General features: G+C 43.1%; 1 protein-coding gene across 1 annotated transcript in view; it reads left to right on the forward strand.

Moving 5' to 3' along the window:
* Nucleotides 1-9,419, forward strand: part of LOC8051224 (fibroblast growth factor receptor 4) — a 68,398-nt gene extending 58,979 nt beyond the window's left edge. The window contains exons 8-18 of the mRNA XM_029976076.4: nucleotides 1,541-1,679; nucleotides 1,801-2,018; nucleotides 2,393-2,532; nucleotides 2,621-2,736; nucleotides 4,516-4,626; nucleotides 5,281-5,471; nucleotides 5,569-5,691; nucleotides 5,774-5,844; nucleotides 5,914-6,051; nucleotides 6,160-6,265; nucleotides 6,820-9,419. Of these exons, the coding sequence (XP_029831936.2) occupies nucleotides 1,541-1,679; nucleotides 1,801-2,018; nucleotides 2,393-2,532; nucleotides 2,621-2,736; nucleotides 4,516-4,626; nucleotides 5,281-5,471; nucleotides 5,569-5,691; nucleotides 5,774-5,844; nucleotides 5,914-6,051; nucleotides 6,160-6,265; nucleotides 6,820-6,918 (1,452 nt within the window). The 3' untranslated portion in view covers nucleotides 6,919-9,419. The remainder of the gene's footprint in view (nucleotides 1-1,540; nucleotides 1,680-1,800; nucleotides 2,019-2,392; nucleotides 2,533-2,620; nucleotides 2,737-4,515; nucleotides 4,627-5,280; nucleotides 5,472-5,568; nucleotides 5,692-5,773; nucleotides 5,845-5,913; nucleotides 6,052-6,159; nucleotides 6,266-6,819) is intronic.
* The last annotated feature ends 10,284 nt before the right edge of the window (nucleotides 9,420-19,703 follow it).

The raw sequence follows: 19,703 nt of genomic DNA on the forward strand, positions 1-19,703 counted from the left end.
GACGCGCAGCGTCAGTTTCAACGACCGGTCACCCTATGGCGCTGCGTGTCCGGCGAATGGGAGCCCCGTCGACGCGCGCCAGCCAAAGGGACCGAAGTGTAAAAGGTGCCGTTGGCTAGCTTTGCGCGTGGTTTCATAGCTGGAAGCTGGCTTGGCTTGGAGAAAGGATTTAATGTGCCGTTTGGCGCGGTTTCAAAGCTGATGACGTCGGCTCGCTCCATGAGACAGTTACTGCTTTCGCATTGAAAATACAATTGGCTTACCCATTCTTCGCTTCCTTTGGCCCACGTAAGCGCCCCAGTGACACAAAATATGATTTAAGTGCATATGCGAAGTATATTGAAAACCAAGTTTTTTTATTTTTCGTGCTTTACTCAGGTGAGCTGATCCTTCCACAATTTTAGTGAACGCTTTCACCACCTTCGGGCACCTCTGTAGTAAATCCTAGCGTGATACATTAAAGGCTGGATCACACTGGCCCATTTTTTTACGTTAAGTTACGTTACGAAATCTTACGTACAAGTCACCGGGACATCCGTGCTTCATATTAAGCGATGCTACCAGTTCAAGGAGAAAGCATGACACGCGGCATTGGAGACACAAATGTTTTGGTGACTTTCTTTAACTTAACGTAAGGAAACAGGGCAGTGTGAACCAGCCTTAAGAACCCTATTTTTGTGGACCGCCCAAAGTAGGATAAAAGCGTTATTGTACACTATTTTACTCCGTGGTCTGAAGCCAGCAATAGCCGAAGCCATTTTTTGAGTTCCGTCTGCGGATCGACGACGGTGTAACAGGCTGACGGTGTCTCTTCTGTATGTTCCAAGCTAGGCTTCCAAACAGAACCCTCGCTTCGCTACGCTGCGCTCTGGGAAAATAAATCATAATCTCAGTCTCGAGCTTGTACCAACCTTTGTCGAAAACACCAAGGGTTCTCGAAGCGACCGCTTTCCGCTCTCAGCGTCGCCTCCGCACCGGCGCGTTCGGCATTGACTAGCGCCGCCGCGTTTACTTCAGCAGACGTTATTCAGAAAATGGCGTCCGCTGTTGTTGGCTTCAGCGTCTGCGCTCGCGTGTGTGCCAATTCAGAAGATGCTTCGTTGTCATGGTGACGGTGAGCGTATGAGACGGACGGAAGTAGACGAAGGTGTCGATATCAGGTGCGTGCTTGGGCTATTTGGCCGTGCTTTTCAGTGGGCTGAAAGTGAACAAAAATAGTTCGATATACGAATATGGAGATTTTTTCCAGCGCCTAATTTTTTACGAGCCTTACACGAAAAGCATATATTCAGGTCGAAATTGGGACTAATTTGTTTTGCTTTTTACGCTAACATGTGGCTAAATTACCGATGTGCCAGATTATTAACCTTAGATTTCAAAACACTCATTCTCATAAGCTTCCGCTATCTTTCTTGCGTCAATTGGGGTGCAGGAGTCGGTAAGTAGTTGGGTACCAACCTACTAATGCGCAGAGGGGGGAAAGTTTCTATTAAGCATATGAAAACATGAAACTAATGTCACCCTTTTTATTTTTCCTCAGAGCACGGACCCAAACGTTACTGATCCCCATATCCTAGTGATTGACAATGTCACAACAGAGGACGAAGGCTGGTACACATGCCTGGTTGGCAATAGCGTAGGCATCAGCAACAAGAGTGTCTATTTGACTGTTGAGCCATGTAAGTAATGATCGTCTTAATCACAAATGTCGATGCCATGTATTCTGTCTAAAAAGGCACTGCACACATATGTATCAATACAAGTTAGGTTTCCCCAGCATGACATGCACCTCTTTTCCAGTGCCACAACCCGAGCAGACCAACACGGCCTGGAACATTCTCAAGCACCCATGGCTTCTTGTTCTTGCAATTCTGCTAGGACTCAGCATTGTTGGCGTACTTGCGGCCATACTTGTGTGCCGTTCCATGTTCCTATCGATGCAGCAAAAAAAGCTTGACCTCGCTCGGAAACAAAATGTGGTCATCAGGAAGAAAGTGATCCTTGAGAGGCAGGTTTCTGTGAGTATTTTCTGATTGACTGAGTAAGAACTGTCTTAAAATATTTGCCTCAAATATAACGTTTTTTGCTTGATCCTATATTTTCAAGTGTAACTGCTACGCACCCAAAATGTTTGTATGACCAGCTAACACTTACAATAGTGATAGCCTGTTAGCGTGGTCAAGTTGATTGCGGAAAGAATTTACTATATGCCTTATACTTTCAGGCAAAGTCGTGCTGTACGTGTCCCATTGGTATCATTCGTTCGTCTTCGATTTAAATTGCGTGGCATTTAAAATAGATACTGCTTTTTGATAGCTTGTATTACTGGCAGTAAAAATAAGTTAAAACAATACTGGGCATGCTCTTAAAGTGCAATATTGGTTTGTAACAGGACTCTGGGAACTATGAGGACTCTTCCATCGCACCTCTCGTAAAAATTGACCACCAGAGAGGTTTGATGTCCCCAGAGTTGAACACGGTCTGTGAATACGAACTTCCACTGGACCCTGAATGGGAGTTTCCCCGAGAAAGGTATGAAACAAAAGATAATAAAGACTGACAAAGGATCGAGTGTTTTATTTGCTCATGTCTGAACAAAATGTTCTGTCTCAATGTCCAGGGTCATTTTGGGAAAGCCTTTGGGAGAAGGAGCGTTTGGTCAAGTGATCAAAGCTGAGGCATACGGACTCGGTGACAAAGAAGGACCAACAGTTGTTGCGGTCAAAATGCTAAAAGGTATTTGCTCCCTTTCTTCAGCATGATGGTACCAGACTTCACTGTCTGCTGGAAATACCTGACAGGTGTAGTATATGTTGTATGTCGTCTTGGCTGCCATTCAGCCTGCTTCCTCGCTTCACAGCTCTGTACCGTGAGGTGCGGAGGGGTTGGGGGAACGCGGCTACACGATTAGGGAAGTAATCGCTCCCTTTTTTTGTGTTTTCAACAAACTCAGTGGCGCCATCTATTGGATAGCCCCGGCACACTTCCGGTTCACGTATATTTCTTAACTGTTTACTCATTACTTTATCATAAGGGTTAATTAAGTCGGGCAGTGCTATAAGTGGCTATCTCCAGAAGATAGTGTGTATATTTGGTTTCTCCAAGTACTGCGAAACCCATTGTCTAGTTCAGAACCGGAAGTGGTTGGGGGATATTTGCACACTAGCGCCACCACGTTTCAACTCACGCGAGAGAGAGCGAATAAAGAGCAGAGCAGCACTGCCTCGGACATACCTTTTCAAAGGTTTAATTCACGAAATAAGCACACTTCTCTTGCCACAGGATTCTTACGGAACACCCGCGCTGCCTTGTTTTCAGGAAGTTTGAAATTAGCGCAAAAGAGCAAGCAAGTGCGAGCACAGGTCCCTGCACTGCTGCTTTCCTGTAGCACTTGTACGCAAAAACGAGAAACACTACCATCATCTTCAAGGAGTAACTTGATATCAATATATTCGCATATTGGATGCATTTAGTTTTCAGTGGCAAAGTTGAACAGTACAACCACAGCTGTGACATGAAAATATAGAGTTGCCTTTTCTGTATTTTTCCGCATGCTTACTGCTGACCAGTGTAAGGGGCCCGAGGACCAGTAAAGCTGCCTACTGCAGCTTTTTTTCCTTTGGGCCTCCCATTATTAGATGGAAACAAAGTTATTATTATTGGAATGGATAGTTAGTGGACGTTGTGGCCCATCACCACGCAAAAGAACGCGCGCTCGGTGCCCGGCGCGCAACGTGCCCGTGAGCCACGATGGCCGGCAGCTGAACGATAAAGGTGTGGCTTGGTATTTGCCTCGTTGGTCTTTCTTGCGGGTGAACAGTACGCACCGAACTCTACATTATTTTGGCGCTCCAAGCGAGCCCTACTGCTCTCCCGCGGTTTGTTCCACGTTCACGGTCAAAGTGGGTTCGTGCTCCACGTTGGCCGTGAATTTTTGAAGCATTGTGATAACCGTCTTTCCCGTGCCCGGTTATCCAGCGATGAGGACCACCCTCCCGACAAGTTATATATAATTATTACTTCCTCAGTCATCTGTCTAAGCAACTCAATGTATACAATCCAAAATGAATTAGTTGCATATAAGTGTCCAAATAATAAAAAAAGTAAGATTCCGAAAACAGAAGTAAATGCTTTTAAAGTTGAAATGTGCGCATACGCGAGAGGGGGGGGGGGGGGGGGGGAGGTGTTTCCTCTAAGTACAAACAGGAATCAGCTGTGCAAAATGACTTTTACCACCTTCTGAAGCTAATATTGTTGATTTTGGAGGGCACTTCGCATAGGGTTTTATATAGGAGGATGCTACAAATATTTAAAAAAAAAGTATTATAGTGTATCTGAGCCTTGATTTTTCAAAGCAGCAGCATGCGCCCACCTCTCAGGCAATGTTTTCGTGCGGGCCACATAGTCATGGCGTGCCACGCTCCATTTGTGCCTTCGGATGTAATCACGAGCGCTATATTGTGCTATTATAAATCTGTCCATAAAATGCATTACTCATAACTTGACCTTTTTCAGATGGGCACACAGACAGCGAAATGGCTGACCTGGTATCTGAAATGGAAGTGATGAAAACGATTGGAAAACACATTAATATTATCAACCTTCTTGGCTGCTGCACACAAGATGGCAAGTATTTATATTTAAAGCACAGAAACAGCAGAACTGCAAAACAATAGGTGTAGTTCTGTCGCTGCTTTGCAATGCTTTTTGCCATTGCCAGGAACACCAACTTAGCAGCCACAATAGAAACTAGCAAGTACTGCTTTATTTTTATGCAGCTAGTATTTCCGCTTTTTATTAATAAAGCCACTGAGTGAATTTCTCAGTGTCTGCGAAGAGCCGATCGCTTCGTTAGATGAAGCCCGGCAAGTGGCGAAGTACCAGTACCACTAGTACGCAAAAGTGTAGCTTGTAAGGGGCGCTGAACCTATTTTGAGTGTCCAGAAATCAAGCACAGATGGTTTTCGAGTCCCAAGGTTATTACCTCGTCATCTATTATCCTGGTTTCATAAATGTCAATATATTGACCTCTATACATATTTGGCGCATACGTTAGCGTGCAGAGTTAGTTCAGAAGAAGCTAATACTATATGCTGCACAACACGAAAGCATACGTTAAGTGCTTCAGCTTAGGGTCAGGACACCACCGAAACAGTGGGCATCCAACTCGTGCGGCTGACAATAGCAACGACTGATAAGAAACGCTTACCGTCTTGTTCTCTATTAAAACAAATATTCAAATACAAAGAAAAGTTTGTAATAAGTGTCAATTCTTCACAGGACCCCTTCATGTGATTGTCGAGTACGCTGCCCATGGGAACCTGCGCGACTTTTTGCGCTCCCATCGTCCGAGCTCTGGTTACGAGCAAGCCATTGGGGCTGACTTGAAACCAAAGACTTTGACGCACAAAGACCTTGTTTCATTTGCCTATCAGGTTGCACGCGGCATGGAATACCTGGCTTCCAAGAAGGTATGCAAGCATAGAATCATACGTACATTTCCTCTTAAGTATTAGTTGTAACATGTAAGGCATCACGTTTTTGTTTTACATGATGTGCTGTTTACAGTGCATCCACCGTGATTTGGCTGCGAGGAACGTCCTCGTTGTCGAGAACAAGGTTCTCAAAATTGCAGATTTTGGTCTGGCACGTGACCTACACAACATTGACTATTACAAGAAGAAATCCGATGTAAGTACTGGGCATTGTCAAGTCCAACAGATGAGAGAATATAAACTGCCTCGAAAACTGCAACATTAAAATAAAATTCCAGGGACGTCTCCCCGTCAAATGGATGGCACCTGAGGCGCTTTTTGATCGGGTGTACACTTCTCAAAGTGATGTGTAAGTCTCTAAATTCTAACCCATGCAGTGCACCCGAAGTTAAATGCAACATTTTCTTTTTTGCAACAGCTGGTCATACGGCATTCTGCTTTGGGAGACCATGACACTTGGGGGTACACCGTATCCTTCTGTCCCCATTGAGAAGCTGTTCCAGCTGCTAAGAGATGGTCACAGGATGGAGAAGCCGCAGGGATGTTCCCTGGACGTGTGAGTGGTTTGTCTGTTGCAGAATTAGTATGACAGATCTGTCTGCAATGCTTTCATGTTGACAAAGTAGTGTGCACGGTATATATATGTATGTCCACCATACTGCAGGTACATGATCATGCGGGAATGCTGGCACCAGTCTCCGTACCAGCGGCCGACTTTCACAGAGCTCGTGGAAGATCTCGACCGAATCCTCACATCTGCTTCAGATCAGGTAAATTCAAGCGGTACATTCATTGAAAAAATATATGTTTCATGCAGAAGCTTTATATGTGTGAAAAATGCGCAGTGCACGACTCAAATCGCTGAGAAGGCATTCAACCTTAATTTTGAGGGGCGAGTAAATGTTTGCAATGCTCAAAATCATCTTGCATTTAATTAAAATTTAAACATAACGTATTTGGTATCTTTTGATGATGATGGCTTGGAAGTCTACATTCTAAATTTAATTGTCAAATAAATAACATTGAAGTTACACAAATGCAGTTAACTTTATAACACAAAAATTTCCGGAACTGGGCCTCTGTGGAGTGCCATCGGCATCAGCGGGATGCAGTGAAGCCCACTTTGCTGCAATGTTTGCTGCGATTGCTTTTGGGCTTGGGCTGGAAAAATAGAATAATGAACAAAATTTTAAATCAAGTACATTATAACATATAAAGCTTCGCTGCTCTCAATTCGTTTTTTTAATTATTATTTTCAGGGCACCTTCAATGTTTATAAGAGCTTTCAGCTTAAAAAAGTTACTTGTTTTCTTGCAAAATACAGGAGTACCTGGACCTCACAATTCCTGTGCTGGACACCCCACCAAGCTCCTCTGAAAGTGAATCGTCGCTTTCCTTCGTGACCCCACAAACGGCAGTGTAACGCCATGTCGCCAAGTGCCAACACTCCCAAGCCTCACAGCTGTTCTCAGCGCCTGGACAGTGGAGCGCAGATGCTTATCCGAAGAGGCTTTTTCAGCTTGAAACGGACCTGCACAGGCTCACAATCTGGAATTCAGGAAAGATCAGTGCAGTCCCACCCACAGCATATCAGCAGACTGTGGCAGTCAGCCCTTGCTTTGTTAATGCGAAAACGCGCCTGAGGCCCTGTGTGGCTCTCCCCAGTTTACAATTTCAAATAAGAACTTTACAAGTTCAGTCGTCGGTTAGACAAAAACCATGAGTAAGAGCTACATTCAAGATGGCTTTGTTATTCTTCAGTATTCAGTTTCAGCTTCTTGGAAAAAAGCAAATATCAAAGGTTGCTATTGAAAGCCCGAAATCCAGGCTTTATGTTGTGTGTTGCTTGTTCAACCAGTTATGTGAGATATTCAAGAATGTACAGAAGAAAGAGAAATTGACTCCAATGACACTACGATGACTGCAAGTGTGTGCAACGACACAAGAACCAGTGACCACAAACTTCCTTGGGGTGTGCCCCGAGTATGCAGCATGCAGTGGAAAGAGCAATCTAATGTGTAAATGTGAAACGTCCAAGGAATGATTCAGTGGTGACACATCTGGAGGTTTTTTCCACCAGGATCTAAGAGTCTACTAAGCGGAAAAAAACTCCGTCTGCTATATTTGTGTGTACATAATGTGCAGTAGGTTACAAATGAAAGATTACCACCAGAGAGTGAAGTTATTAAATTCAAAAGCTATGTTTTGTAATTATGACCTTGAATACAAATACTGAGGTCTAAGCAAATATTTTGTTTCAGCCTAAGTCCAGACGCAGGCGATGCTACGAGCGCGAGAATGAAGCCCAGAACGTTGCTTGCACTGCAGGAGCGTCTGTGCTTACCAGGGACACTGAAAGCCCGGAGCTCACTCTCGTAGCCTCTGCTACGCTCACACTTAAAGGGAAACGGGGTATAGTGCTGATACTAAGTGAAAATTTTATACAGGGGTGGCATGCAATTTCTTGTGAAAATGATAAATACAGTAGTTTATCATTTGGGCCATGTAAGCCTTCAACAAAATTTAAATGATAGATCACAAATGATTTTGAAAAATAGAATGACAGCTTCTCTTGCTTTATTTACTTTATATCCGAGCTGAGCAGTACTGATATTCATCATTTCAATGGAGAGCCATTAAAACCCTAAATATTAAATTCAGTAATGTTCGGTGAACTCACTACAGTTAAAGGACTCGAGGGTCTCTTAAAAAACAAAAACCCAAAGTCTCAAGTTATAAATTGAGATGCAGGACAGAAACTTTACTGCCAGAGCCCTTTAAGGGTAAAAGGCAGCAAATAGAATACAAAGTATGCCACAAAGCGACTGAAAAAGCACGACGATCTGTCACATGTAATGTGTGCATCACCTTGGTGAACCTAACCTCTTGACAGGCACCTGAGTGATAGAGAAACTCAGAAAAGTAAAAAGGAAGATTCTCTTTTTGGCAATTGAATTGGGCAAAGGTGCAAGAATTCATAATGGTTTCAAATCTCAGGAGTACATGGGAATCTTCTTACAGCCTGCTGCACCATTGTTAAGAACGAATGCTGAGCCACTATGCCAGCGGCAAGAATTGTTAAGAGTGTACAAGTCTGTAAAATCTGTAAATAGCTTTGTATAAGACGCACACTGGATGTTATTTATTCTGTAAGTATGTTCCTTTTCAGGGATTCTCATTGACATATGCAAAGGTAGAGCAAATCTTGTGATATTGATGTAAAACTGGACAATAAGTGGGCAATATGCTCTTTGACATTTCAGAAAAACAAAGAGATTGCTTCCTTAACGCGTGATACCAAGAAGTCGATTTTTTTAAATTCACGCAGTTAAGTTAATTTCTGATTACAATTTCAGTTCGATAAATAAAAACAAACAATATGCTATGTTTTAACTAACTTATGACAAAAATACTAGGCTCATATGCAACAGGAGTTGTCGCAGTATTTTAAACTAGTGTATAAAATTAAACTTTATTGGCATTGTAAATATATATTTATTGACTACTATACAGGTGAATGGACAGTATTAAGATACAGTATAGACAAGAAAAAGAAGAAAACAATGTGAAAAATTAGTCATTTGCTCCTAGCCTGCATATTATCCAGTCGGTACAGCAATCAAGGCTCGACAAAGTGAACACGAAGTGCACATGTCAATTCCAACCGTGGAAATGAGACTCCCACTTGAACAAGTCTCTATCTTCTCCTATGCTTGTAAGCTGCACAGAATGTGAAAATATTCCTTGGTTTATGTATGAAATTTGTCATTAGCCAAGACCTTTGCATCATAAGAAGTTCATCTTTGTTCACAGAGTACAAACTATATTTTCATGCTCATTTTCTGTTGGCATTTATGTACATACCCTTTGCTGTTCACCATTCTTATAATTCCTGTATCTAAAATAAATTACCACCATACCTAACACGCCATGTTTGTTGAGTGCTTCTTGCGAAAACCCTGATACCTTTTCTACCACTACAATATTGAAGATCGAGAAAGAATGCTAACACCCATCAAGATAGCCTCACATGTTTGTTACCCGCATGGACATTTCAAAAGGCATTTCAAAACAAAGGTCAGTATAAAACTGGTAAGGTAATTCACGTTACGTGAAACAGAGCCACAACAAGCCACAACACGCCATTCACCCAACCACCCAAAAGTAGTACTTAGCCAAACGTTACTCGAAATGTTAGCATAACAAGAAATTAGAACACTCGCGGGTGAAAACGCTATGCTACAAAGAGTATTAAGCCTGCCCTTAGTAGAATATTTTCATTTTGTCTTTTTACAAAACTGAAAAAAAAAAAAAAATCTTAGGCGGGGGTTACTATACTTCGTTTCAGCCTCCGTCCGAGCGCACCCGAAGGCTGAGGGACGGTTCGTGGCTTCGAGAAGAGCATCCCGACGCAACACAAAGTAGTCCGCAAAAGTATTTCTTTTTTAAATAACTGTTTTGTGTGTATTGATAGAACAGTATTCTAGATGTGTACTGCTGAAAATAATTCGAAACTAAATAAATAAAATATCTGAAGTTTATGTGTTTATTAGTACTAATATGTGTAAATGCATGTGGTTTGCTGAAAACAAGCTTCTGCTTACAACACGGCTGCAGCGCTCGTTTTTTTGTGTGTGATTTCATTCCCGTGATGGCCGAATCACGCGCTTCTTTGCTTTTCTCACCGAGTCGCTTCAAAATGTATTTTCGCAAAGGCACGTTTGGGCGTCAGGTGCTAGAGGTCGTGATGAATGTCTACTTTCAAATTCGGCAGGAGACTCGGGCCGCGTCGTACCGCGAATGCGTTGTAAACAAGAAAAGCGTCCGGGTCACTACAATTCACTGATACCCGAAAAAAATCAGGGCACCCCTTTACCTGCCGATCCCACTGAACGCCGAGAAGCTGGTGGAAATGACTGCGTTTCGAACCCTGATATATGCAGACATTACAAGGAAACATCAACGGCCGAGTCATCGGGCACCTTGCAACGTTTGCATCTCGAAACTATGCCGAACAGGTGGAAAGCTCGGACACAGACGTCAGGTGCCAACTGACATCCCCTGTGACTAAATTTCAGAACGTGAAAGGGCACTTTTTAAACCTGTAGCAGACGAAATACTCGGCGAGCGAGGGCGGCGCGGACGACCAGCGGAGCTGCGGAGTGATACAAAAGTGCAGGCGAGATCGCGTGACCTTTTGCAAGCGTGTGATTGGCTCCGGCCACACGTAGCTTTGGCTGCGCTCGGACGGAAGCTGAAACGAAGTATAAACACGATGCCATGAGTTCAGCTTCTGTTTGGGAGACTTTTGCTTTGCAATCTTTATTCCGGATGCATAGGCCGTTTTTGGCATGGTTCATTTATGTGTAAATTCCTGAAGAGTGCGATTGGGTCACATACATAATATACAAAAAGAGATTGCGTTACTATCTAAACATATGTTCAATTCTAATGTATTCACTCAAATAATAAGCAGAATAAAGTTGGCACCTCATACATTTCATATGAGCATAAATTATGCTAAACGTGGTGGTAATATAATACAAGCGTGCTGTTTGTTGCGAATGCTTGTCAAATATTATTTTGCACATCAAGGACTGAGAAATAATTTTGCTACTCACGTGCGCTCCCGAATCGTTAGGGCTGTCGAACATGTTACTCTTGTTACAGTAGAAAATATTGGTTGAAGAGAAACTACAATGATACTGTTACACGCACTAACAGCAAACAGTGGTAGATACATTATACAGGCACATTCTTTTTTTTTATTGCAGAATGAATAACGAAAGCAGGGATTTAAATACTAATTTACAGTAAGAAAAACAATAGATGAGACATTATACAAAGCAGTGTGCAATTGAGGATTTTCTCTGAAGGCATGCGAATTGTAACTTCATAAAATAGAGTTAAACACCTTTATAAGGAAATTCGAAGGACCGACCAAAACTATCGTTGTACAGACCACTTCGTTGTAAGAAGCGCGAAAATCTAACATGCAACCGAGTCTGATCTATCGCGTACTATAGTGGCGTATCTGAGCGACATTCGAGTTGTTTCAGTATTTATTGAATAGGTTTGCAGGGTACCTAAATTTCTCTACAGCACTCAAATTCAGTCATATTTTTGCCGCCATCTTGGAGTGTGCATAGTACACATGACTATAGCTGTATACGCTTAACTCGCCGTTGCCGTTGTCGACAGGTTTCTCTTGTGCGCGTATGATGCTGTGCATAGCCTCCTTAAATAATTTACAACATAATTTCCATTGCAAACTAGCTGGATAACGAACAATTATGGAATTGAATGAACATAGAAAAGAATATTGCTTGCATTCACTTTTTTTACAGCGACTGTCCCAACTGGAATTATACACGTACAGTGATCATAAAAAAGTGGACTGCGGAATAATAATAGATATGAACTGGTGAGGGGTTAGAAAGAAGAGATGCAGCCTGAACTATATTTTTGTAATGGGGTACTGTGCATGGGAACGCGACAGAACAGCACACGACAAAACAGCACGCGACAAAACAGCATGGTCAAAACAGCACGCGTCAAAACAGCACAGCGTCAAAACAGCACGGCGACAAAACAGCACGCGTCAAAATAGCACGCGACAAAACAGCACAGCGTCAAAACAGCACGTCGACAAAAGAGCACGCCCCAAAACAGCACGGCGTCAAAACAGCACGGCGTCAAAACAGCACAGCGACAAAACAGCACGTATGTAGCAACTTCGAGCGCGCTCTTCACCTCTCTCTCTGCACGAATAACTTTGAACCTCCTTGACCCTTTCATTTTTTGGTGCTATAGGTTATAAAGGAGGGAGGCATACTTGAAGAGATTGGGTATAGTTAGAGGTTATATATCTTCGCGTCGATGTTGGCCGCGTTGTCTGGTCTTTTTTTGTAGGACCAGCGAAAGCGGAAAAGTTATTAGGAACAAGAAATCCATAAGTTCAAGTTATGAACCGTCTTGTTTGCGGCGGTCCGGTGAGGTTCCGTAGTACTCGCCGTTTCGTAATTACCACCTAAGCGTAAAACGCCTCCCCCCCCCCCCCCCCACCGCGTCCCCCCCCCCCCCCCCCCCCCCCCAAAAAAAAAAAAAGAAGCGGGAGATGCGTTGATTACAGATGCATTGTTAGAACCGGTAAGATAAGGTGACTTTAATGTCGAGCGTATTCAAGGTGTACCATTGGCACCGATTCTGCGTGGTTCATTCGCTGTGAATAAAATGTCCGGGAAACACGCGGCTGCAGCTTGCAGGCGAGAAGTCGTTTTAAATTAAATTTACAGATTATTTCCGACGAAGGCCTCGATCGAGTGAAAACCGGTAAAGCAGAAACATGCCTCAGCCTCAATACTGCTGCCGTACAGCATGGGCTGAGCACACTGTTGCCGCACACGCTTTCTGTTGTTGTTGTTTTTTAACAACTAACGACAACACTAACCCGTCCAATTAATTCGTTATTATTATTTTTTTTTTGTAGACGACATTGCCAGCAAACTTGCGCGTCAAAATTAGCAGAACTGCTCGAAAAATAGCCAGAATACGCACAAGTAAAGGCTTCGGTACTGTCCAGGGAGCCTTCATGTGCCCACCGAGTATACTCCCCACCCCGAACTTGCTCCCAAGAAAACGGATTTGACGAATTGGCCGTCGACGAGTTGGCTTTCGACGAATTGGCCTTGACCCTCCATTATTTTACAGTGCCTACTTTGAGATATACATTATTTTTTCACTACATACGCTATATTTAGGGTTCAGCGTTTTCGGCTTAAACCGAATAAAACCGGTAAAAGTACGCCGAATTCTTTTTTATCAAATTTGGTTTTAATTGAAAAAGGTCAGTATTTGCGAGGAAGTTCGGAGAGGCAGAGAGGCATTACTGACCGTATGTCACTTCCTTTGGCAGTTTTCAGCTTGTCTCCGAGATCGGTTCAATGTTCAACAAAAGCTCCGGGGGCCCAGGGGTCTTCAGACCGAATCCTGGGTCCTTCACCTGATAGGGAGTTGTGTTGCGAATTCTTTGTTCAAAGAAGAGAGTTTCATCGTGAACTGAACAATGAAAATCAAGAACGTCCATAAATGCCCCACATTTTTAACAGCTCTATAGCTTCCGTCTACTAGAGGAGGGCATGCATACGATTGCTTTATTGTCGTTTCTGTGGTCGGCGCGAATTTGCCACCCCTCCCAGTCGCGAAAATGGGGAAAAAACGCACTAAGTACAATGCTTGCAAATTTCTGGATCTTGAAATTTGGCTCTCCGACCGAAGTGGTAGTGAAGCTCATGTTCGTCCAGTGTACGTACAAACGAAAACACATGACGATAATATCAGATCACGATAGGGTCCCGTGCGCCTTGCAGAACAGGTCACGTCGGCTGCCACAGACAGAAATAATTAAGAAAATCAATACCTGGTTTATTCACTATACATTTCAAACAAACGCTTTTAAAGACTGCATTTTCGGCAGTATACTGGTTTTCGTCAATAAACCGAAAAGAACCGAGAAGTTTATGAGTCTACAAATATACACAGCAATAAACCGAAAATTTGTTTCGAATAAAAACCGAAAAAGGTAAGTCGAATTTAGAAATAATAAAAACTGAAAATGCCAAACCCAGCTATATTGTCGATGTCCTGTTTTAAGACCGTGCTGTTTTGAGACCGTGCTGTTTTGACGCTGTGCTGTTTTGACGTTGTGCTGTTTTGGCACGTGCTCTTCTGTCGCTGTGCCGTTTTGACGTTGTGCTGTTTTGTCGCATGCTATTTTGACGCGTGCTGTTTTGTCGTCGTGCTGTTTTGACGCTGTGCTGTTTTGACGCGTGCTGTTTTGACCGTGCTGTTTTGTCGCGTGCTGTTTTGTCGTGTGCTGTTCTGTCATGGTGCCACTGTGCATGAGATAAGAGGTTCAATTAGCGTTGGAAATTCGACAAAGGAGCGCAGATATAATGGCATAGGGAGTGTATGGGAACACGCCGTATGAGAGAGTACAGGCGGAGATGGGTCGGTCGTCCATTAAGAGCAAAGAGGCAATTGGTAAATTAAAATTTGAACAAAGGTAACTGAAATGGAGGATACACGGTAAGCACGGAATTACAGAAGCAATTACAAATTAAAACATTTAAACAGAAAATGGAGAAACCAAGCCCGAAGGTTGACATTTAAATACCTACACAGTAGTGATAGGACTGAGTAGACTAGGTCCGTGGAACAAAGAGTAAAATAAACAGAGAAAATACTGACGAAAGAAGAAACATCTTTTATTTAGCAAAATACAGGTCACAAAAAAAGGACATAAGAGAGGAACAGGTGTTTGATAAGCTCATTACTGTTTGGGGTAAAAACGGAAGTGCTAATGGCAGAGTTATATGACTAAATTTCAAGAGTTAGACACATATGTGTCAGATACCATAGGAACAGCGATACGCTAGAACTTCTGGTTTTGAAGTGCACGGGTCTTTGTCCTACATTTCCCTGAAGGGGTAACGGATTTAGAGGGAGCGCAGGGCTTTGATAGCGATAATAGAAAAACGAAGAAACAAAGGATAAAAATCACAACAATAAGGTTTAAAGGTTGGCGGAGAGTGTAGAGAGAAGCGTTATAATATACAAAATTGCTTGGGTAGAGGATTTAATGAGAGACGGATTTTACGGCAAAATTTAAACCCGAAGGGTGCAAATTTTTCTAGGCTATATTGCGCAACCTACCGCTCGGTACAAAGGCTATGTTTAATACTATCCATCCATCCATCCATCCTATGATAGAAGGCATGTTTGATGGACGTGCTCTGGTCGTAAGTAACGCGTGACACGAAAAAGAAAAGAGTGGATTGAGGAGGACATCGATGAACAGAAGCGGCGGCCCTCTGAGGCTCAGCTTGTTCGCCGAGCCCATGGGGCGCCGGAAAAGAGAGGACAGCGGCCTTTGGCTGGGGACAGAGTGGCAAGGTGGGCTGCTACGACCAAGGGCTGAGTGTAGGAAGGAGGTTCGTCTCATTTTAATCAGCGGAATATGCCTTCGAAGATGAAACGTCGACATGTTCCCGCATGTCAACGTTCCTTACACAGATAAAAAGGAGGTATATGTTTACACCCATTGTCAGATATATAACACACACCAGAACTTCACTTCACGTACAGCGCAGTGACGTTGAACCGACGGTACCAACGTTCACGAGTGGCTTGATAGCCCGAGTTGTACAACTTATTAAAATAAATAAAATACGTGTTTTTTTTTTTTTTTTTTTTGCAAAAAAAAAAAGTAATCGGTTTTCTTTTTGGTTCCACTGCAAAACCTCAGTGGTTTTATTTCTGTAGTCTTTGATACGTACTTTAGCTGTTTTAATATGTTATATCGCACCGTCATCAAGCCTCTGGTAAAACATGGGCTGCCAGTTCGTCGTCAGTGCGTTGTAGGTCGCACTGAAATTTTGGGGTGTATTAAATGTGTCAAGGGGTGTAATGGTTACACCTGTTTTTTTAGTTTACTTTTATTAGAGGATGGGAGGAAGTATGGCGCACGTGCGTTGCGGGCCTCCACCACCGGGAGAGGGGGGAGGGCAGAGTCGCTGGTACACTGATGTGGTAAGATAGGAAACCACACCCTGAAAATGCGTTGAAAGTTCGCGTTTTTTGTTTTAAATTTCTTAGTACGCCGTAAATTTCTGTGCGCGCTTCATATTTCGGTGTAAAACAGCTCAACGGGACATGAATGAAGTAAACACGAGACAGTGCACGCGCTGTGTTGTCCCAAAATGTTCGTCAGCCAACTAGAATAAAAAAAAAAAAAAAAAACTTTTTAACACGCTGTCTTATAATTTTTTTAAAAATGAGTTGATTTAGTGGTTTGCGTTCATGACGCTTGGAAAGTTTCGAAATGGAATCATATTTATTTTCGCTAATTAAACAGTGAATCGGTAACTTTTACTTTGTTATCTAGCTAATTGGCATGCTGTTAGAATCCCTGACGTCCGGAATGGCTGAATGTTTGTTCCCGGGAACAGCTTTATTTCTTAACCACCACTCTAATTTAGAGATTTTTGAGTCGTCGCTGAAACATCCGGTATCTACATAATCGTGATTCCAATCACGGGTGCTAGAGTAATCGTACAAATGTAGGCGGTCACAAAAGCTTTAAAGTCTTAAGACTAATAGTGGAATTTGCGGTTTATACATTGCAATGCGACGAAACGCGTTACTGCCGACAGAACTCCGTACAAGACTATGATGGCTGCTGACCGGCTTGTGACACGGCAGTGTCATTCCATGATCTCTGGTAAGAATGCTAATAAAATGAAGCGCTTATTTTCAACAAAGGCTGTCAGCCTGAAGGGATATCCCGTGGGTGCGGGGCACTACTGCCGGTTCGACGACTTTCAGGGGACAGTGCCGGACGGGCTTCCTTCAGGCTCCAGTTGCTTGGGAACACCGTGGCCGCTTCATGTCGTTTGCTGAAAGCACAGAGAACACATTCCAGAGTTTTGCTGTCATCTCAGACCGCAGCGGGGAGCCAATTCGCAACGAACGCGAACTACAGGCGGCACTTTTCTATCTATAAATGCCTATCATCATCATCATCGTTTATGACGTAGCAGGTAGAGAGACCCGGCAAACAGCTTGTATAGGTCGTTTCGAGCGCGTTGCACAATGCAAAAAAAAAAAAAAAAAAAAACGTTTTACGTGTTTTTTTTTTTTTTGGTGGGCGATATTTGTAATATGACATTTTATCGTATATCGTATAGATTTTAACACGTGCACACGTGCTAAGGTACCACTTTTGGTGCTGAAGTGTCGATGTCCCGGGATAGTTGTTTACTTGTCTCTCAGCAGAAAGCGCTGGATAATGATAATATAATATCCAGCGCTTTACCCCAATATCCAACGCGGTGAACAGGGTGTCATTTTTATTAGTAGGCCTTCCCAACAGTCAAGGACATACTCCACTTGCGCCATCTATCTCTACCCTGTAAAATTTCAATGGGAAAATTTGTGTTTTCGCCCTAACATAAAAATGCGGGAACAGTTATCAAAGCGTCTCCAGACTTGGGTTCATGATTGGCGTTGACATCGCCACGACGCAAAAAGAGAGCCTAGAAAAGAGTGGAAAGTGGTACCAAATGCGAGTGAAATTCTGCTCAGTTTGTGTGGGTAATCTCGCAAGAGAGACGAACTTTATGGTACTAAATTAATCTATACTCTGTTTCACAATATCTTGGCGAACTGTGGAGGCTAAGGCCCCGCTACCAAATAAGAGTGTTGGAGCGAGGCACGTGACCCGACGTCACGGGAGCATTCGTGTCACTACGCCAAATGCGAGGCCCGGAGGAACCGGCTGTCGTCTGCTAGCCAAGAGTCATTTGCTTCGAAACCAACCAACTTTAGATAAACGTCCAACGCTGCAACATTTCCGTCCGCTAGAATAGCGAGCACTTCGGGAAGAGTTTATGAGACAACCGTATACTCTCAATTTAGCAGCGAATCTGTGACGGGTGTTAATAGGGAATTGTAGTAGACCGGTTTTCTCCTCCGCTACGGTATCTGTGAAGAAAACGCCGCAGTTGCGCATGCGCGCCGCCAGCCTTGTCTTTGTAGTTCAAGGTCTTGTGACGGATTACGGAACGCTATCCGGGTGCTTAGCGGGCTGCGGAAACGGTCTACTACAATTCCCTAATGCCAGGGCACGGTGCGATGTTTTGAGCGGAAACGGCCGATTACACGCTGCGATCGCCGACGATCGCCAACGTCCATGGCGCTACAAGGAGAAAAAAATCGACAGCGGATAAGGATGTGGCGTCACTTTTTGGTTTAAATATAAGTGAAATTCATAAATGTGTGATTGTTTATATTTTATTTTTTATATCTTCTCGTTATAGATGGAATCGCACAAGGTTAATTGCCGTTAAAAGAAAACGAAGCCAGGACTACTTTTTGTCGCGGACGGCGCTGTTGCTGTGGCTGTAACGAGGCCCCCGTGGTCTCGACCCTGGAGTGTTATCACGTGTCTTGCCCGGGCGCTCTTATTGGGTTGCGGGGGCCGCAGCCTCCACAGTTCGGCAAGTTATCGTGAAACGAAGTATAGACCTTTGCATCGATTATCACCCGAGCGAAAAACTCGAGGTCTTACTCTCGTGGGTGCATAGCGGTGCTCTTGTGGACCAACAAGGCGTAAACAAATCATTACTTCTTCTTTTCATCTTTTTTAAAGTTTATATTCTGACTCGCAGATTTAAGGCCTCTTTTCGTATATAAATATACCTTGCGCATCATTAATGAAGATTTTTGACTACATATGTTAAATACTTTTTTTTTTGTAAACCAGCTTACTTGACGCGATTTCAATGGGGAGTGTTTTTGGGGTCTTCGTTTTCTCGTTTTATATTTTGTGAAAAATGGGGTATTAAAAGTAAGTAGAGTAGATTGTTGGGCTCGTTGGTTTTCGAACTTGGAATGCATTTTAGCGCTCAAAACACAACCCCATCACGCCATCATTAGCCAACCCGATGCCAAGCCTTCGTCAATGACGCGGCCTGGCATCGGGTTGGCTAGTGATGGGGAGATATCAGAAACACGGATGGTATATAAGTGACGTTTCATGTAATACAATCAGTTGTTAGTAGCGCACTGTAGTGCCTCATTCTCGTCTTTGTGTCTTTGTGTTTTGAGCGCTAAAATGTGTTCCAAGATTAAAAGTCGGACGCTATTTTTTATACCTGACAGTCCGTGAGACATCGGGCTTTACAAGGAATCCTTCCAGAATTCGGGTCTTGACGGGTTATATTTAGAAAAGATCAGTAATTTTAAATTAAATTTACAGTAGTTTGTCGGTTTCAGTGAGTTATTTTTATTTACACTAAGAAAATTAAACGATGTACAGATAATAAGCATAGTGTTCGTGCTCACACGACTTTTCTCATTTCTGACATTTTGTTTTTAATTATACATGTCTATATATAGACGTCTAAAGGCTCGGCTCCGGCAACACTTTTAAGCATTTCACCCCAACCGTACTCCCCATCCTTCATTTCCCCACAAATGATCTGAGGTCAGGGTAACTAAAACAATTAAAACACACAAAAAAATTTAATTTACTCTTCATGTAGCGCAGCTCCTTTTATAACTTAAAACGTTGCCGGCGCGCTATTTATTAGCTAGGGCATCACGCAATAGCTTCATGCCAACAGATCACTGAGTTAGTACTTATCT

This window comes from Ixodes scapularis, unplaced genomic scaffold (assembly GCF_016920785.2).
Source record: "Ixodes scapularis isolate PalLabHiFi unplaced genomic scaffold, ASM1692078v2 PGA_scaffold9__187_contigs__length_104089568, whole genome shotgun sequence".
NCBI lineage: Eukaryota > Metazoa > Arthropoda > Arachnida > Ixodida > Ixodidae > Ixodes > Ixodes scapularis.